Here is a 17,081-nt window from a genome sequence, read left to right on the forward strand (position 1 = left end):
TATTGGAAGCAAAAATCGTTAAATAAATTTAAATAAGGTTCCTTCAACCTCCATATTGGCCTTATCATGAAGATGGGCGTATGTCCTTTCGCCTACACATGCCTTCATTCAGGAAGTGGTCCAGTGGACCACGGTCACCACAATTATTTCTCATACAGTCAAAAATTAAATTATGTTCACCAAAAAATTATGTTCATTTTAGATTTTACCGTATAAAGGGAAAGTCATCCCAGACAGTAATACAGTAGAAAACGACAATCAGTAAATAAATTAAATAAAACGACAATTGGAAAGCAAAAAATAGAATAAGACAATAAGTTAGTGAAGTACGGTAAATTCGAGAATAACCACGGTAAAAACTGATGAAACAAAGTGGGGGCCCACAGGGCCCTTCGTAGTCTGATTTTACTCGTATCAAGCTGATCAAAGTGAAGACAGAAAAGCGAGAATAAGTTACTCGCTTTCGTATTTTTTTCACCTCGGGAAGGCAATTTGTCCCCGTCCTCTCATCTCACTCTCTCAGCCGTCTGACACAGCGCCATGATTTCGCGGGTCCCACCCGACCCGAAAGCCTGGCGACTGACGACCCTCATTGACGGCCCCCTCTCCCTCCGTTAACGTCCATGTCAGCGGTCGTTTTCACTCCTTTGTGAGCTCCGTTTATTTTATTATTTGTTTGCTGTTAAATTTAAAAATTTTAAAACAAAAAAAACAACCAAAAAAAAAGCGATTTTGATGGTTAACTAATTTTGGGCTTTTCGTTAATCCGCGAATGTTTCCTGGATTAGAGTATGTTCCTCTTAAAGCAACATACCCATTACCATTAAGCCTTGAAATACTAGCCTCCCTTCTCTGTCTAACGTCTTTGCTGTGTTCTACGGAGGGGGAGAGGTCACTCCTCCTAGACATGGCATTCATATCATTTTTACAGTGTTTGTGTCGTTTTCAGCACAACTCATTTTTTTTAATAGGTTGACACAACACGACACGATAAGAGAACGCGTTGAAAATATCAAACAAGAACACAATCAAATATAATTCGTGAATCACACGATACAACCCGTTTCACATAATAACAATGTAAAAAAATAACTAAAATAATAAAAAAATTATAAAATCAACCCCAACCACTCCTACGCAGCCCGTCCCTCGCTTTCTTCTCCCCCAATGTCCATCTAAGAAACCCATAACCAACCACCACCACTCAAGACCCCAACCCACCATGGCTTTACATCATTGATCCCCTCTCAAAACCACAACCACCATCCATTAGTTGGCTAAGTGGTATTTGAGAACAAGAAAAAGGAGTTGGAGGGCCTGTGTAACCAAATTATTATCAAGGTGCTGACGAAGACGTTCCAATGGGCGGCACCGGTGATGCTCAGATGCCTAGTGGTGGATTTGGCAATGCTAGTTATGGATCAGAAGCTGGGAGTTAGAAACTAACAATACAAAGTTCGAGTTATTTTCTTAAAAATTACAATGATGTATTGTGAACTACATTTTTCTTTCCTTACTAGAATGTTTTACTTTGCTTTGCTTCATAATGTTGTTTTCAGTGCCTCACAAGATTAGTTGCAATGTGAGGTTTGGTTTCCTTTTACGGGAAAGTGAGAGAAAGTTCGAGTTGAGAAGAGTCCACCGGGGAGAGAGGAGAAAAACTATATATATAAATTTACAAAAATGTCCCTAAGTTTAACGGGTTAACGGATATTTGCGAATTGATATAACACGACCTGTTAACTTAACGTATGGCTAACGGGTCAATACGATATCAACCCGACATGATAACTCGGACCCGAATTTTTTATTATTATTATTTTTTTGCGAATTCGTGTCATGTTAACGAGTCGTGTACGATATTGCCATGTCTAACTCCTCCTCCTCTTTCCCTACTTCCCCATTTATTTTCCCATTCTCCATCAACTGGATTTGGAATATTAATTGTGGGGAGGTTGCTTGTGTCTAGGTTTGCTTGGATTTGTGGTTTTGTTAGTTAGTGTTTTAGTTGTAAGGTGACTCGATGCAATCTTTGTGGTGTTCTTTGTCTCCAAGGCGGTGATGGCGTTAGTGGCTCTGTTGGTTTTTGGTTATTTGTTTTCAGTTTTATTATTTTGCAATAATTGCATCAACTCCTTATGAGTTTGGTGTTTTATTGTTTTCTAGTCTCTACTTGTATTTTGTACTTGTGAGAGTTAAAAGTTGTAGTTGTATTGGTAGATTTGGGTGCTGTGATTCAAGTTTGGTTTGTTCAGGCATGTGACTTTTATGACGAAATTTATATAGCCTTTTTATGACGTGTACATGGATTAACCTTATATGGTTACTATGCTTCCATATTTGTATTACCCCTTTGTGGGCATTTATATTTGTCCTTAGAGGACTTCCATTGGTTGTCATTTGCCTTGGCAAAAGGCAGCCTAGTCTTGAAATAATGCCTACAACAGCAAAGGTTAGATTGGGCAAGAATGGGCCCCATTTACCCAGGCCAGCCTAAAGACAAGAATTGCTTGGGTTGTTGACTGGGTTTGCTGATGTCAGCGTGACATCAACCACCAATTTAAATACTCAAATTTTTTATAAAAAAATTCAAAAAATTCAAAAAAATTTATATATAAATACCTAGCTATGTTCTTCACTTCCTACATAAAAACTCCATAAAAATTCATCTCCTTATATCTCATGTGAATAGTATTTGCATTTACTTGTCATGACAATGGGTGAGAAAGCAAAATTAAAAAGGGTATGGCAAACACTATTCATGTGAATAGTGTATGCCCTTTGCCATGGCACAATGTGACAGGACCCGACCCAATTTCCACTTTGGAATTCGAGCCAAGTTCTGTGCGTGTCCGACACCTGGCGAATGTCGAGCACAAATGACCTTTTTACCCTTCTTACTTCAATTTTTCTTTAAATTTTCCTTAGACTTCTGCCGAAAATTAGGCAGAGTCTCCCCTGTATTTTGACCAACCCCAAAACTTTTCACCTGTCAAACAATCTCAGAAACCCTACCAACAGCCAGACTAAGTCAACAAACAGATTCCAACCTCAGTTCCTTATGTTCAACATGATATCAGAGCATTTTCTAGGGTTTTCAAGGTTGCAAGGATTTTCTGCAAAACTTTACCTTGGCGCAGAAACTATGATTGGCCCGGTGGTGGATCCCGCGTACTTCTACGGCCTGGGGGCGAAAAACAGGTTGAAAATGTGAGTGGACCAAAGCAACAATAATGTTCTTCAAAACAATTCTCATAAACATAATATCCCCCATGGTATAATAAATTTAGCTAAATAAAACTGAATACTTACTTATTATATCACGCGTAGTCAATTCAAGGCATTCTATATCAGTCATATTCAAACTTGAAAGTTTCATACAAACCACTGAATTCAAAGCTTTCATAAAAGTACTGAAATCCAACGCGTATAAAAACTCTGTACTCAGATCTTTCATAACTGAACAAATATAAAGGGATCTATATCTGAAAAATCAGAAAAACTGATTTATAATAGCTGAAAATCAACATTTAATAAAGAAACTCAGAATCCTTTGAAAATACCACCAGTATGTACCCCTGTCATTTCCGTCAATTCCCTGGCAGGTCTCGGGCGTCACACAGACTTACCCGAGCCGCAAACTGGCGAAATCAGGGGACTATGATCAGCCTGTCCCGCCGGCAGATTCCTCGATGACACCAAGTCAACTCGAGTCGCTCTGGCAGGATGCAGGGGACCGTAGTCAGCCTGATCCGCAATCCTGGCAGGTCTCGGGGACATAAAGTCAGCCGAGCCGCAATCCTGGCAGGTCTCGGGACACCAAGTCTGCCGAGCCGCAAATCCTGGCACTCACGGTCCGAGCGTCCCCGAAACTCGTGAGGCAAGTCAAGTGCACTGACTGAACTATAATCAGACTGGATGTCCGTAGACATCGGTCCGACTCTGGGTAATCACCATAAAGAAAAACGGGTACGAGGTGGTTTTAAAATAAAGTCCTTTTAAAAAGAAATATCTGAATAATAACTGTAAAACTCAAGTCGTGCTGCGGTCTTAACTGATTCAAAACTCAAACTCTGTTTCTGTAACTGGTAAATAAGCAGCACCGACTTATAGAATTATTACTGTACTGATCATATTCAAAATCGTATTAAAACTTACTCAAAGACTGAATGAAGAAACTTACTCAAATAAACTCAAATATAAAACTCATTTATATAAAATCATTTATAAAATCTATTTTATATAAAAGCACATCAATTCATATAAAAGCACATCAAGTCATTCATGAAATCTGATTTATGAAAGAAGGTCCACTCACGGATGGTCCAAGCTAATTTGACCCTTTGAAGCTTCCTCATGCTGATCGGCTGGAACTCTGATGCCTGATTATCCATAAAGATTAAATTAATAAACTGCTGAATAAAAAGAATTTCAACTAAACACCCTGCCCCCGGCTCCTAGAAATACGTTCACTCGTTTCAGGTTACTCCTATGCCCACCTTAGCTTTTTAGACTCTTAGGCCAGATTTGGAAGACCCGACGCTTACTGAAGCGATAAGCTATCCGACCGGCCGACCCGGGACCCCGCGGGTCCACGGCCTCCGATGGCCAATCTGGGCTTCCCTGAAGGTTTCTCATACAGCGGGAACCATATTCTGCGAATTTGGTCCGAATCGGACGGTCGGATCGGCCAAAATCGCGTTATCTCTTAAAACCCTAACCCTAGCCCCAGGGTTCGCGATTCCGGAGTATCCGGGACTCCGATTCGCAATCCGTCGAATCCTACACGATCCTGAAATCACGTAGACCGACATATCCGAAATTCAGCTCGATCCGACTATTTAACGACACAGCACTCACGGATCGCGCGATATGGAAAATTCGTTCGGGGCTCAAACGGACTCCGAATCGAGATCCGCGAAATTCCACACGCTCGTGACGACACGAGGGTCACAAATCTGCACATAATTATATCATTACCCTCGCCCACGCGCTCCAGCACGCGCGGGCAGCTTTGGGTGTCCAAAGCGATACCGGGTGGCCGAAAAATCTCGGAACCAAGACTCCAAACTCCTACCCTAGGTAAAACACCCCATTTGGAGTCACTTTTGTTCTTGGACCACCCCCAAAAAGTGACCAGAAACCGTAGTTTCGAAGGGCCGAAGTTTCGGCCAAACTTCAAGTCGAAAATCGAACCTCTTATCGCTAAAATCGATCGAAGCCCATATACCCATCAGCTAGAGCACGAAAAATAGATGAGAAACCATACCTTCCTCGATCGATTTGGTGGAGAAACGAAGGAGAATTTCGAGCTGGAAGTTCGGGTGGCTTTGCAGGAACCTCCGTCGGAAAACATGGTTTTCCGGCCAACTCAGGGCGGCCCCGGGGTTGAGATCGGTCAGGTTGTGACGGAGACACGAAGGTGGACCCGTAGGTACCAACGGCGGAGATCGGCTCGGCCTGTGGTGGCCGGGCCGTCCCTTGGAAGGCGAAGGGTCGCACGACCCCAAATCGCGCGAAGGAGAGAGAGGGAGGAGAGAGAAAGTGACGGGGAGAAGAGAGAGAGGGGGTATAAAATCTGACTTTTGGCCAAATTACCATTTTGCCCTTCGCGGTTTTTAGACCATAACTTCTTCGTTACGGCTCCGATTCGGGCCTACTCCGTGTCTACGAACTCCTTTCGCCGCGCTCTACGCAATGGCGTAAGCGAAATTCCCAAATTCTTTCTCGATCAAAAAGTCAAATTTTCCCCATTAAAATATGCGAGGGCAATTTGGTCATTTTGCTAAAAGATATTTTCCTTACCTTTCTAGATATTTCTTTCTTTTTTTGATATTTTGTTTTGGGTTCTTACACAATGGGTGGAAGTGCTCTTAGGCATTCTCCAAACCATTTGGTCCTAGACCCAAATTTCCCTCTCCAAAAGTAACTATTTGTGTTTTATCTAGACTCAAACCGTTTTTTCCCCTAACATTTCACACTCAAATGTTAAGTCCACAACTATATTAAATTGTTTAATAATGGTTTAAATCTATTTTTTTTTTCATAGGTAACTTTTCTTTATTTAATCTTTTTAAATAACCTCATAATTTAATTTTTGGAACAATTTGACCTAAAAAATTGAAATTTCATAAATATAATTTTGTTTGAGAAATATGTGGGTATTTATAGAGTTTGGAGTGAGTTTTGGGGTTGGATATCATTTAGATTAATTTAAAATATTATTTTAACCGTTAGATTTAAATTTCAACCGTTGAATCTTTTTTTTTTATCGTTAAAATAACTTGGATTTAATATGGATCATTGATTTGGGTTATTGTTGGAATAAAATAAAAAAAAGTGTTGCAACACCAGCAATGCTACACTTGGCGCCCCATTGTTTCCTCCTTGCACATGGGCTGCATCATGGCTATGCGGGCTCCACACCAAAAAAAAAAAAAAAACATAGTCCAGGCAATAGTTGGACTGGTATTTGGCCCCAAGTTTGGATTTTCCCAAATTTTAGCCCCTTACTTTTCTTGAGTTGGGAGAAGAACTAGGTTTAAAAAATAGGATTTTTTTGGGTTTAGCCTCATGGATTGGAGACGGCCTTATGACTGATGGTCTTTGTGCCTAATTTATAAATACAATTATTGCTTTTCTTTATAAAATAATTTTTAAAAAACCATTATTAACCAAAGGAAAAATATTATTATCGTGCAATCTTACCATGTAGAGGCTGCCACGTGGGTTGAGAATCTGCCGCGCAATATGATCATAATAAGCATATGTACAGTGAGCTCATCTGTCTGGGTTTACCTTAAGTTATAGGTCATATGCAGACTGCAACAGGGCTATTTATTTTGTTTTCAATTTTCTCAATTTAGTCATTGGATTTAAACATATTAATAATTTGTATCCTTTCCAAGTAGATTAACATTAAATTAAGTAAAAGTGAGCAATTATTATTAACTTGGTATAACATTAATGACCAAACTGGTCGAATTCAAAACACATGCCCCAAAATGAAGATTCAAGCAAATCTAGGACCCAAATGGTCTTTAACCCTTGAATATATACGTGGGTACGAAATTGTAGGTCTATTGAAATACCTATCACCTATGTATATGAATGTACGTATATACTCAAGATAATGAGTAAACAACAATGTCGAATCAGGGCGCCCCTCATGGATATGCCCCCACAAGTCTCTCCACATTTTGGCATAGAAACTATAATAAAAACATCATATAATGAATATATAAGCTTAAAATTAGTTTATATGTAATGAACTTGTAATTCAACTCGTTAAAACCGTTATTTTTTCATCCCAAGTCCTCTAGTTGATTTCTCTTCATTTAGTAATATTAGTAGCAGCTTACTATTTGTATTTTTCTGTTATAAGCGAAAAATTCCATTAATACATATATATCTTGAAAAACCCTTGAAATTTTGGTTAGCATTTTATTTTTATTTTTTATATAAAGGAGCGATAATATTTTTATTGATAAGATAAACAAAAATAAATACAAACAACTAAGGTGCCGAATATGGATATAAATGCAACAACAGGTTGAATTGATATGGAGAGAATATGCACAACCCAAAAAATGATTAAAATCCCAAAATCAATAACCGAAACACATGTACTCAAACCTACAATAAAGATTTGTCACGCAATGGCATAAACGACAAACTCATATCGAATGCCAAAAGTTAAAAAAAAAAAAATATCTTTAAAAAAAAACAAACCACATCAAACTCCTAAGGAGTTCATAAGAATTATTAAACTAAAACAAACAAAGAAATAAGACTACCGCTCCACATCATTTCATGTAACCACAAAAGACGACAATTACAACATTTCACGGCGACCCCAAAAATAAAAAAAAATAAAGAATCCAAAATGAAAAGGAGGGGAAGGAGAGGAACGAGGATGAGAAGAGAGAAAAAAAAGGGATAAGCTAAGAAGGGTGGCTTCCAAGACCGCGGCTATGAATTTTTTCTTAGAGTTTTCTTAGAAAGTTGCGATTAGGTTCTCAAAAAAACTAACAATATTGGTTAGCATTTCTAGAAAAAACATTGAATCATCAGTTCTTTTTGTTTGTAAGAAGAATAATTGATTGTCAAATTTTATGGAAGGGGAATGACATTTTAATGATGAGGAGTGAAGGAGATGCAAAAAATAGTAGGGCAAGACATATGAGGATGGGGTATGTTGGCCCCAATCTCACATGCAAGGCGTTTTTTAATCTGAATTTGAAGGCCCTCTCTCTCTCTCTCTCTCTCTCTCTCTCTCAATAGCAGTTCCTCTCAATCACGTGCCCATTAAATGTGTATATTAAAAGCCTCATGGGCCCACCTGACCAAATAAAAAAGCTTAACTGGCCCACCTGACCAAATTAACAAACTTCATGGGCCCGATATTATTCTCAAATATACTAGCCAACCCAAAATTAATAATAAAATAGGCCCTTGCTTCCCATGTACCGGATCCTAAAAGGAGAATATCTCACCCTAATTGCACAGCGATTGTCTAGTTAGAGGAAACCATTTATTTTGACATTTTGGGACGTGGGATTGGACATATTTTACTCCGTTGGAAAGAGAATTATTACTAAATTAATAGATAGCTAGTAAATAAAGACGACTTTGATTAAATCCAGAATTTATTATTTTTATTATAATTTTCCTTTTCAAATTCCAAAAGCTTGAGGACCACGGGCCGGCCATTAACAATGTAGTATCTTTCAATGTGATAAATGTATTATTCAGCGGCCCATGACTCTCCCTGTGTCTTGTGCAAATGAATTCAGTGGTCCATGATTTTCTCTCTCATTAATATAAGACAAATGTTTTAATTATTGATATTATGATTCAAAATATAAATTTGTGTTTGTCGTCTAGTGATATGGTGAAATATAAAGTAGGTTTCGGAATGTAAAAGTGGTGAAAGAAGTTTTGGAGATGGAATCTCATGATGTATTGTTTTGTGAGAGTGGGGACGTGGATCGTCTTAGAGTGTAGACACACGGACTGGAGTGTGCTTCTCTTCTCCCCTGTCTGGCTCTTTGTTGTAGTACTGGTACTTCCAAGTAAATAATTAAATGAGTGTTGGCAACAAGGACATCACATTCAATTATATATCCTGCTCTCTCGCTCTCCATAACATAAACCTCAACGCAAAAAACTAACTATGATAATAATGCACCACATTAATAAAACGAAAAAAGGTTATGACCATGATAATGCACATATATGATATAAGTTCAGAGAGCTTCAATTGCGAGATAGAGACAGTTGGGTGCTCGACCATGCTTGCCGGTTGACCGACCCTCTCTGTGCGGTTGCGGGACACCTCAAGAAATCTATTTGAAGGAGTTTCCAAGAATATCAGCGTGTCTGTCTGGGGATATGATATAATAAGAGACAGTAAAAGCACATTATTTGTTTGCAGGATGGGGATAGTTGCACCATCTCCTGAAAAAGAGGATGAATTCTCTTGTCACATAAGTTACGTTTTGTTCTAATGATCCAAAGTTTCCAAACCTAAACTGCAGATCAAAACATATTTCCAATTAATTAAAAGGGGTTTTATTTAATTATTGATTTAAAACTAAAGGATACTTTTACTTTCTCCTCATTAAATCTGCGCACACATCGTACGTGACAGTTTCTCTGGTACAATACATAAATTCTATATTATACGTGACCCTCTCGAGATTCGAAATTATTGATGCTATATTATATCAATTACATAAATTCTGGGACAATACAGATGGAATGAGGAAGCAATAACTTTCCCTGTTCAATTAATCCCACTGTTAACAGAAAACAATTTAAATTTAACAAAATTATTCAACTCCAATGCTTGAACAGACGGAAATCTGCAGCAGTAGCGGAGCTAGCTAATCTTTCTACTCCCGTCAGACCTATGGAGCTGTAGAAGCAATGAATTGGTAACTACAAATATTGAGCTCAAAGCCATCATCCCTCCTGTCAAAACCCAATATTGTGTTATTGGAAGAGATTCATTCATAGACAAGGAACAAGCATCTAACAGGAACTAAAGGAATGAGGAAGATCATTTTACTCACCGGAAAGCGATGGTGTCATGGCAAAATCATATTGAGGAAGCAGTACTCCGGCAGCTATGGGGATTGCAATTACGTTATATGCAACCGCCCAAGATAAATTCTGGTACACTTTTGCCATTGTTGCCTGTGCCAGTTCCAGTGCATCTACAACCTGCAAGGAACAGGTTCCAGTCCTCGAGTATGAAAACATGGAGTGGAGAAGCTAGTAAGACTTGTTTATGAGATTGTAGAAATTACTTGTGATAATTTGTTTCCAAGAAGTATGATGGAAGCAGCATTTGAAGCAGCATTTTCTTGCCCCTCAACCTGAAGAGCAATCCCAACGTCCGCAAGAGCCAAAGATGGTGCGTCATTTATGCCATCACCAACCTTCAAAAGAACTAGACACGTCAGTTTTAGCATCAACTCTCTAATTCTTCAGCGATGATGAGGTATAATGAATCTTTGGCATGTAGCTTTTAGTGTTATGGACAGATTTACCATTGTGTTACAACAGATTTGGCACAGCAAAAGCAAAAAAATTGGAGAAAATAAGTGATTAAATTCAGACGGGTACCATTGCAACACGATGCCCTTCATCTTTAAGACTAGAAATAGCTCCAGATTTCCCTTGTGGAGTCAATGACGATTTGATAAATTCATTTTCTATTCCAACAGCTTTCGCTATAGTTGCAACTGCCTCTTCCCTGTCTCCAGAAAAGAGGACAGTTCTGATACCTTTCTGCTGGAGTCTTGCAGTCAGAGCAACAAAATGTCAGCACACCAGGCAGATAATAACTCGATAAAATTAGAGTAAAAGGGTTACATACAAAAAATAACAAACAAAAAAATACAGCAATAGGATCAAATAATAAAGTAAAACTAAGACAGGTCATATGTAAAGCCTGCCATCACAAAATCCGCCATATGCTCTACGTTATTTGAAGACAAAAGAAGCATTGCTGTGGTTGTTTAGGTAAGGATAGTTCAAATTATAGACAAAACATTTGGATGCACAAATGACAGTAGTCAAAGACAGGGAACGGGAAATTTTGAGTATGCACAAATAAAGGGTAGATAATAAGTAAATGGTTCCTTGCTAAGTAAACACCTTAAACCTAATGCTTATAAGGTAATGGAGGTATTACCTAGTTACAGTAAACTCAGCATCATGCCGCAGGCTATCAGATATTGCAATAGCACCGATGATGCCTTCCCCTTCACGTCCAACATAAACAATTGTTTTTGAATAGCCTGAAGGTGTAATGCCTTCTGATATTTGACGCACAGCCTGTTCTAGATTCAAAATGTCAGACATATCGGTTCGTCCCTGGAACCGTTCGTGAACCCATTCTAAACTACCGACTGCAACCAAACGGCCATCTACTTCTGCTAAAGTTCCAAAACCTGGTTCTGTCAATTGCCTTTTCGTGACTGGGATACTAATATTTAATGATTTTGCTTTATTTATGATGGCCTTGGCAATTGGATGTGATGCTGTATTCTCTACCGCGGCAGAAATTTGAAGAATTTCCGACTCTTCATACATAAAAGAAGCAATACCCGAAACAGCAGGTTTTCCTTCTGTGAGGGTTCCTGTCTGAAGGTTGAGGTTCAGAGTGAGATTTGCAGTTTCACATATAAGCTAGAGTGAAATGCAGCACTTAGTCAACATATCTTTAAACTTCAGAGCCAGTTTCTGGGTGTGAGCATGAAATTGTGAAATGTAAATTACCTTGTCTAAAGCAATATAATCTATGTTGGCCAAGCGTTCCAGTACATCTGCTCCTCTCACAAGGAGCCCTTGCCTTGCTCCTGCTCATTTTTCAGTGCAACAGAAGTAAAATTAGAACCGAGAACTACATAGTGTTTGTAACTGGTAATATTTGTAAGCATGGTGGTAACAAGTAAATTTGAAACGTGGCAGGATTCTGCATCAAATACCTAGCTAGCATGATTCTTTCACATATATGACTTAGAACCTCTATTACAATATGCAACATCAAAGAAAATTTTAGATGGTGTACCAAGAGAAGTGCCAACTAGGATTGCTGTGGGTGTGGCAAGACCCAGTGCACAAGGGCAAGAAACTACCTGCAAAAGAAACATGCATACTTGTTTGAAAAACATTACGGAGAGGTTTTTCATATGAGATGTATTCTTTATCAAGCAGGAAAATGTCTAGTAATCTGCAAAAAAGTAATTGTAATATAGTGGTATTTATAATCAGTAATTGTTGTATTGTACAAGGGTGTAATTACACAATTTAAGCTATTACCTAAGTCAGCAAAAAATCCATTTTCTGAATAATAGTGATTAATAATCATAAATCAAATATAAATCAAGTCAATCAATTCACTGAAATAATGATTTGCGTTAAAACCCTATACTAACCAAGACATCCACGGCAAGTTTCAAGCTCAACAACAATGGATCGCCATCTGGCCCGGCAATATCGTTGAGCAAAACATCAGGAAAAATTTGTGTTCCAATGTAGTACCTGAACGTGACTTCAAAGCATAAGCATGCATAGTTGGGAAGAGCCACTTGGCACTCATGCATGACAATGTTTTTACCAAGTGAAAAGAAAACACACTGCGCTGTAAAGTCGATTAGTTTTATACTCATGCATGCATCCAAAACTTTAGTAACACGATGGTTCTTTAAGCTTCTATGTAATATAAATGAGCTTAACAAATTTTATGAAAATATGATTCAGGCCTAACAATTGTGATATGTGAGAAAGTAAAAAAACCACCACATACCAAAAAGCAAATGTTGTAGCTGATAGAGTCATTATACTGTACACAAATGGTCCAGCTATTGAATCAGCAAGCCTTTGTATGGGTGCTTCATTGCCTTGAGCATCCTCAACCTGACAAGTATGATATGCATGCATTGACGAAAGAGTAAGCATGCTGATATTGACTAATAATGCACAGGCAATATCAAACTAAAACTTTCCTTGCATTATCAGCCTTCCCTCCAATGTGGAAAAGTGTCTGTCCTCTACCTCATATGTAATAAATTATCTGTGTCATAAGCAAAAGTAGTTACTAACCATGCGAACAATCTTGGATATCATTGAATTGGAGCCAGTTGAAGATGCTTCAACCCGCAATGGACCATCCTGAAATAAGTGAACAGTTGCCCTTCTGTTTTAAGTACGCAAAGATAAATTTCCAATGAAATTAACTACCAAAACTTTACAGGTGACTTGTATGCATATAAGCTATGTGAATATACTCTAAACTCTTGACCTAATCCAGCAAGGTTAACTAAATGCTCAACTATGTTCCCATTTTAATCTGTGAACTTCCTGTCCTCGATTTCTCTAGGTGATACATGACTTAGAAAGCTCTTCAACGTGTCAAACTAAAGCAAGTACAGAAGTGTGAACTGAAAAATAAAAATAAAAAATAAAGTGAAAACTATGGGTGTGAGTGACAACCTATTAAAATTACACATCACTCTCCAGTATACATAAACATACCCAGTTTATTGTTCCTGCTGAGACAGTAAGGTCCTTTTCCTTAAATACAGGAAGTGATTCTCCTGTAAGCATGGATTCGTCCACAACGCTTCTTCCAGCCAGAACTCTTCCCTGTTGAAGCAGTTTATTTTCAGCAAACACTCAATCCCAAAATTTCCAAACACAAAAGAAGAAAAGATAAGGGAATTTAATGATTCACACTCATTTCAATATACATTTCTTGTGTTTCGCTTGAAGTTTCAAAAGGCCATGCCAAATCAAACTAGAGTAATAATTGAAATTTGGATTTTTAATGATGGTGTCTGTAGACAATCTAAAATGCTTACATCCACAGGTATGGTTTCTCCTGGCAAAACCAACACAGAGTCTCCAACTCGAATATCATCAGTTGGGACCTCAACGCATATTGCATCAGCACAAAGTACACTGTCGGCGGAGGAATCATTTTCTGAGGAAGCAATTACAAGTCTTGATTGCGTGTTTATCAGTGACTGCCAATCACATTCAAATCAATCATGTGTTGGTTATACTATACACCACAAAATATTAAAATATAAGAGAAGGAAAGCAACACCATATACTGTATCGTGTTTATAGTTTTTCTATTTAAATTACAAATACAGATCACATTCTAACTTACCAAGAGTTCATTCATATCACTAGATGCCCTGATCCTTGCCCTTTCTTCAAGAGAACGTCCTAGGAGCACAAAACCAAGAAGCATGACCTGCATGCTAAAAGAAAGGAGCTTTATGAGAAATTTCTCATCAACCAACAATATTAATGTTTCATCTACAAGCTTTAAAACGAACAGATCTCAATCAAGTCGATAGACAACTGTAAGCAAGCCAAGCCAAGTACAAAATTGGTTACTAAAGGCTCAAGAAATTTTTTTTTTTTTGGGTCAAGTAAAGGCTCAAGCTTGGTATGGGATATCAACAAACTGCTAGTACGATCGTACAAAAGGCAGAAAAAAATCATAAACTATAAACAATGCAAGGTTGAAAGCAAAACCAGTCACCGGTTCATCAAAGAACGACGCATCCCATTGAAGGCCAGGGTTAAGAAGCGAGACCTACAAGATCAAAGAATTCAAATTACACAATTTAAAACAAAACCAAATTGGAATGCTAATGCTAACTTTTTGAAAAAGAGGGACTGACCGCACTAATTGTGAAAGCAGCTAGGGATCCAAATCCCACAAGAGAATTCATATTGGGGGATCCTTTCTTTAAGGCTCTCAGACCATCAAAAAGCAAGTCTGGGACAAATTGAAACTGAAGTTGTGAACTACCCATTATGCTAGACCAATACTGCTTGGCAGATTGAAATCAAAGAATTTTGAAAGTACAAGTAAATTGCAGAAGACCAACCAACCTCGTCCGGGTCCTAACAAAGCTCCAGAAGCCAAACCAGCCTTCACATACGAATTATGAAGCACCTCCCAAAACGATCCTAAATCAATACAACACAAATTTAATATGTCTACAAAATTAAAATTTCTAAACAAAGAAATCATTTTTTGTTATCACTAGAGTTACCATGAGCTACATGAATTCCAAGAGAATGCAAAATGTGGGAAGCGTGTGATCCACAACACAAGGCCACCAAAGTCCAAGCGAAAATCACTCTGTTCCTGCTCTTCACTAACATCTCCTCTTTCTTCTTCATCATTTCTTTCCACTTCCTCACACTCTCCGTCACTCCCATCCCGGAAGCTCTCCTCTTCGACGCAAAGCCGCACTCCGTCAACCTCCCGGCCAAGCTCTCCGCCACGGTCTCAACTCCGTCGGCGGCGACCTCCGGCCTCAGTTTAATCGCCGCCGTCTCGGTCAACATGTTGACCGCAACCGAGTCGACTCGTTCGTCGGTGGAGAGCACCGATTTGACTCGCGAGACGCAGCCGCCGCACATCATCCCGGAGACGTCGAGCAGCACCGAGGTCTCGGCGGCGCGCGGTTCTTGCTGAACTTGCTGAAGCGCCGCGGTGTTAGCCGAGGCTTGGAGGGAGCTGGAGAGAGTTAAATTAGAGTTTGAGCGGGGCTGGAGGAAGGGATTGGAACGACGATGTTGCGGGAGGTGAGGCTTGAAGTTGAAGGCGAAGCGGTCAACATTGGAGCTGGAACTGTAGCTGAAGAGGAGCTTTGGGTCAGGTGAGAGAGAGAGCCTTAGCATACCATTTACCATCGGTATATAGCCTGTAGAGAGAAAAAGCTCACTTCAGCGTCTGAGAGAAAGAGGAAGAGAGAGATCTGATAGAGAAGAGAAGAGGCCGTGGTGGACGATGACCGGGAAAGGTAGAGGTGGTCGTTGAATTGGTTAAACTATTGGCGCTATAATCCCTAAATATAATTTGACACGTCAGATTATTTTCATCTTTTGTCTGTGAGAAGCTCGTTGTAAATGAGCTCAACTAGAAAATATTAAAAACTGCTAAAGATATTATTTGCCCAAACAGGTTGTAGATTGACTATTATGCCCCTCGTGTGGAATATTAAAAGTGATGACCCAATACGGTCTTTGGGCCTATGTGTTCATGTTGGGCTTAAACGGGTCAACCCGGTGGCCTTTGCTTTGGTCATTTTCTAACTAGATTTGCTTATTTAAAAGAAAAAACGAAAAAAATATATTTAATATTATCATGCCTTGTTTTGTTAGTGCTCGTTCTTCTCGTGTTGTGCATAATATAACAAGTTTATATTATCATGCTCGTATCGATTAATCTTGTTTCATATATTGCATTGTACTTGTATCGGCCGAAAATATGTCATATGATATGAGCGATATAAAAGAACCATTTGCTTTGTTACATTTGAGGTACGAATCCTATTTTTATTTTATTTAAAACAATAGAAAGTGAGAACAAGTCGATTAGGTGGCAGTTAAAACTATCAGACCTTTTTTTTTTTTGGTTTTTAAACAAAACAGTGAGAACAAATATACATCTTGAATCTCAACTTATATGGAGTCCTACTTGTTTTGGGGATTATTAAATATAAATTTAGTTATATACCAAATCTTATAAAGAGACTCTATATAATTTAAAAACTATAAACACACCCAAAAAAAAAATAAAAAATCTTAGACATTTGTCGATTTTTTTCAATTTAATAGCTATTTTTTAGTATATTTGTGTGTGTAAAATACCTATATTGCCCTTGTACTATGGATTTGAGAGAGAAAAATCAGATGTGCCAAAAAACTAAATCAACTTCATTTTCTCTTTTCTTGCTGGTGCTTTCACGTTGTTGAAGCAAGAGGAGCTTACATTGAAGCTCAGTCTTAGGTCCAATTATATTCTTCATCTCTGGTTTACAATTTTCAATATTTCATCTTCGATTTCTTGTTCTAAAATCGTGCTTCTATTCGTATATATTTTTCCGGATTGTTCGGAACCTCGAACGAACCTTGATCAGATGCTCTTAGCTCTACTTCTCTTTCGCCACGTCATCGTCGTCTGGTTTGGACTTGAGATTTTTGATCTTTTGCTTCAATTATGTATTTCTCTTCGGATTTTAGTTGATTTTCGGAAT

General features: G+C 38.5%; 1 protein-coding gene across 1 annotated transcript; it reads right to left on the bottom strand.

Annotated features, from left to right (window-relative positions):
- Window positions 1-9,642: 9,642 nt before the first annotated feature.
- On the bottom strand, window positions 9,643-15,951 carry LOC117613531 (copper-transporting ATPase PAA2, chloroplastic). The gene is made up of 17 exons (XM_034342149.1): window positions 15,090-15,951; window positions 14,926-15,003; window positions 14,712-14,809; window positions 14,570-14,623; window positions 14,189-14,275; window positions 13,875-14,039; window positions 13,549-13,659; window positions 13,117-13,185; window positions 12,821-12,930; window positions 12,450-12,555; window positions 12,083-12,149; window positions 11,791-11,870; window positions 11,204-11,655; window positions 10,633-10,807; window positions 10,314-10,445; window positions 10,077-10,227; window positions 9,643-9,975 (listed from the first exon to the last, which is right to left on the bottom strand). Exons 1-17 carry the CDS (start codon window positions 15,733-15,735, stop codon window positions 9,884-9,886), a joined length of 2,673 nt encoding a protein of 890 aa, XP_034198040.1. The 5' UTR covers window positions 15,736-15,951; the 3' UTR covers window positions 9,643-9,883.
- Between the last annotated feature and the right edge of the window lie 1,130 nt (window positions 15,952-17,081).

This window comes from Prunus dulcis, chromosome 1 (assembly GCF_902201215.1).
Source record: "Prunus dulcis chromosome 1, ALMONDv2, whole genome shotgun sequence".
NCBI classification, from domain to species: domain Eukaryota; kingdom Viridiplantae; phylum Streptophyta; class Magnoliopsida; order Rosales; family Rosaceae; genus Prunus; species Prunus dulcis.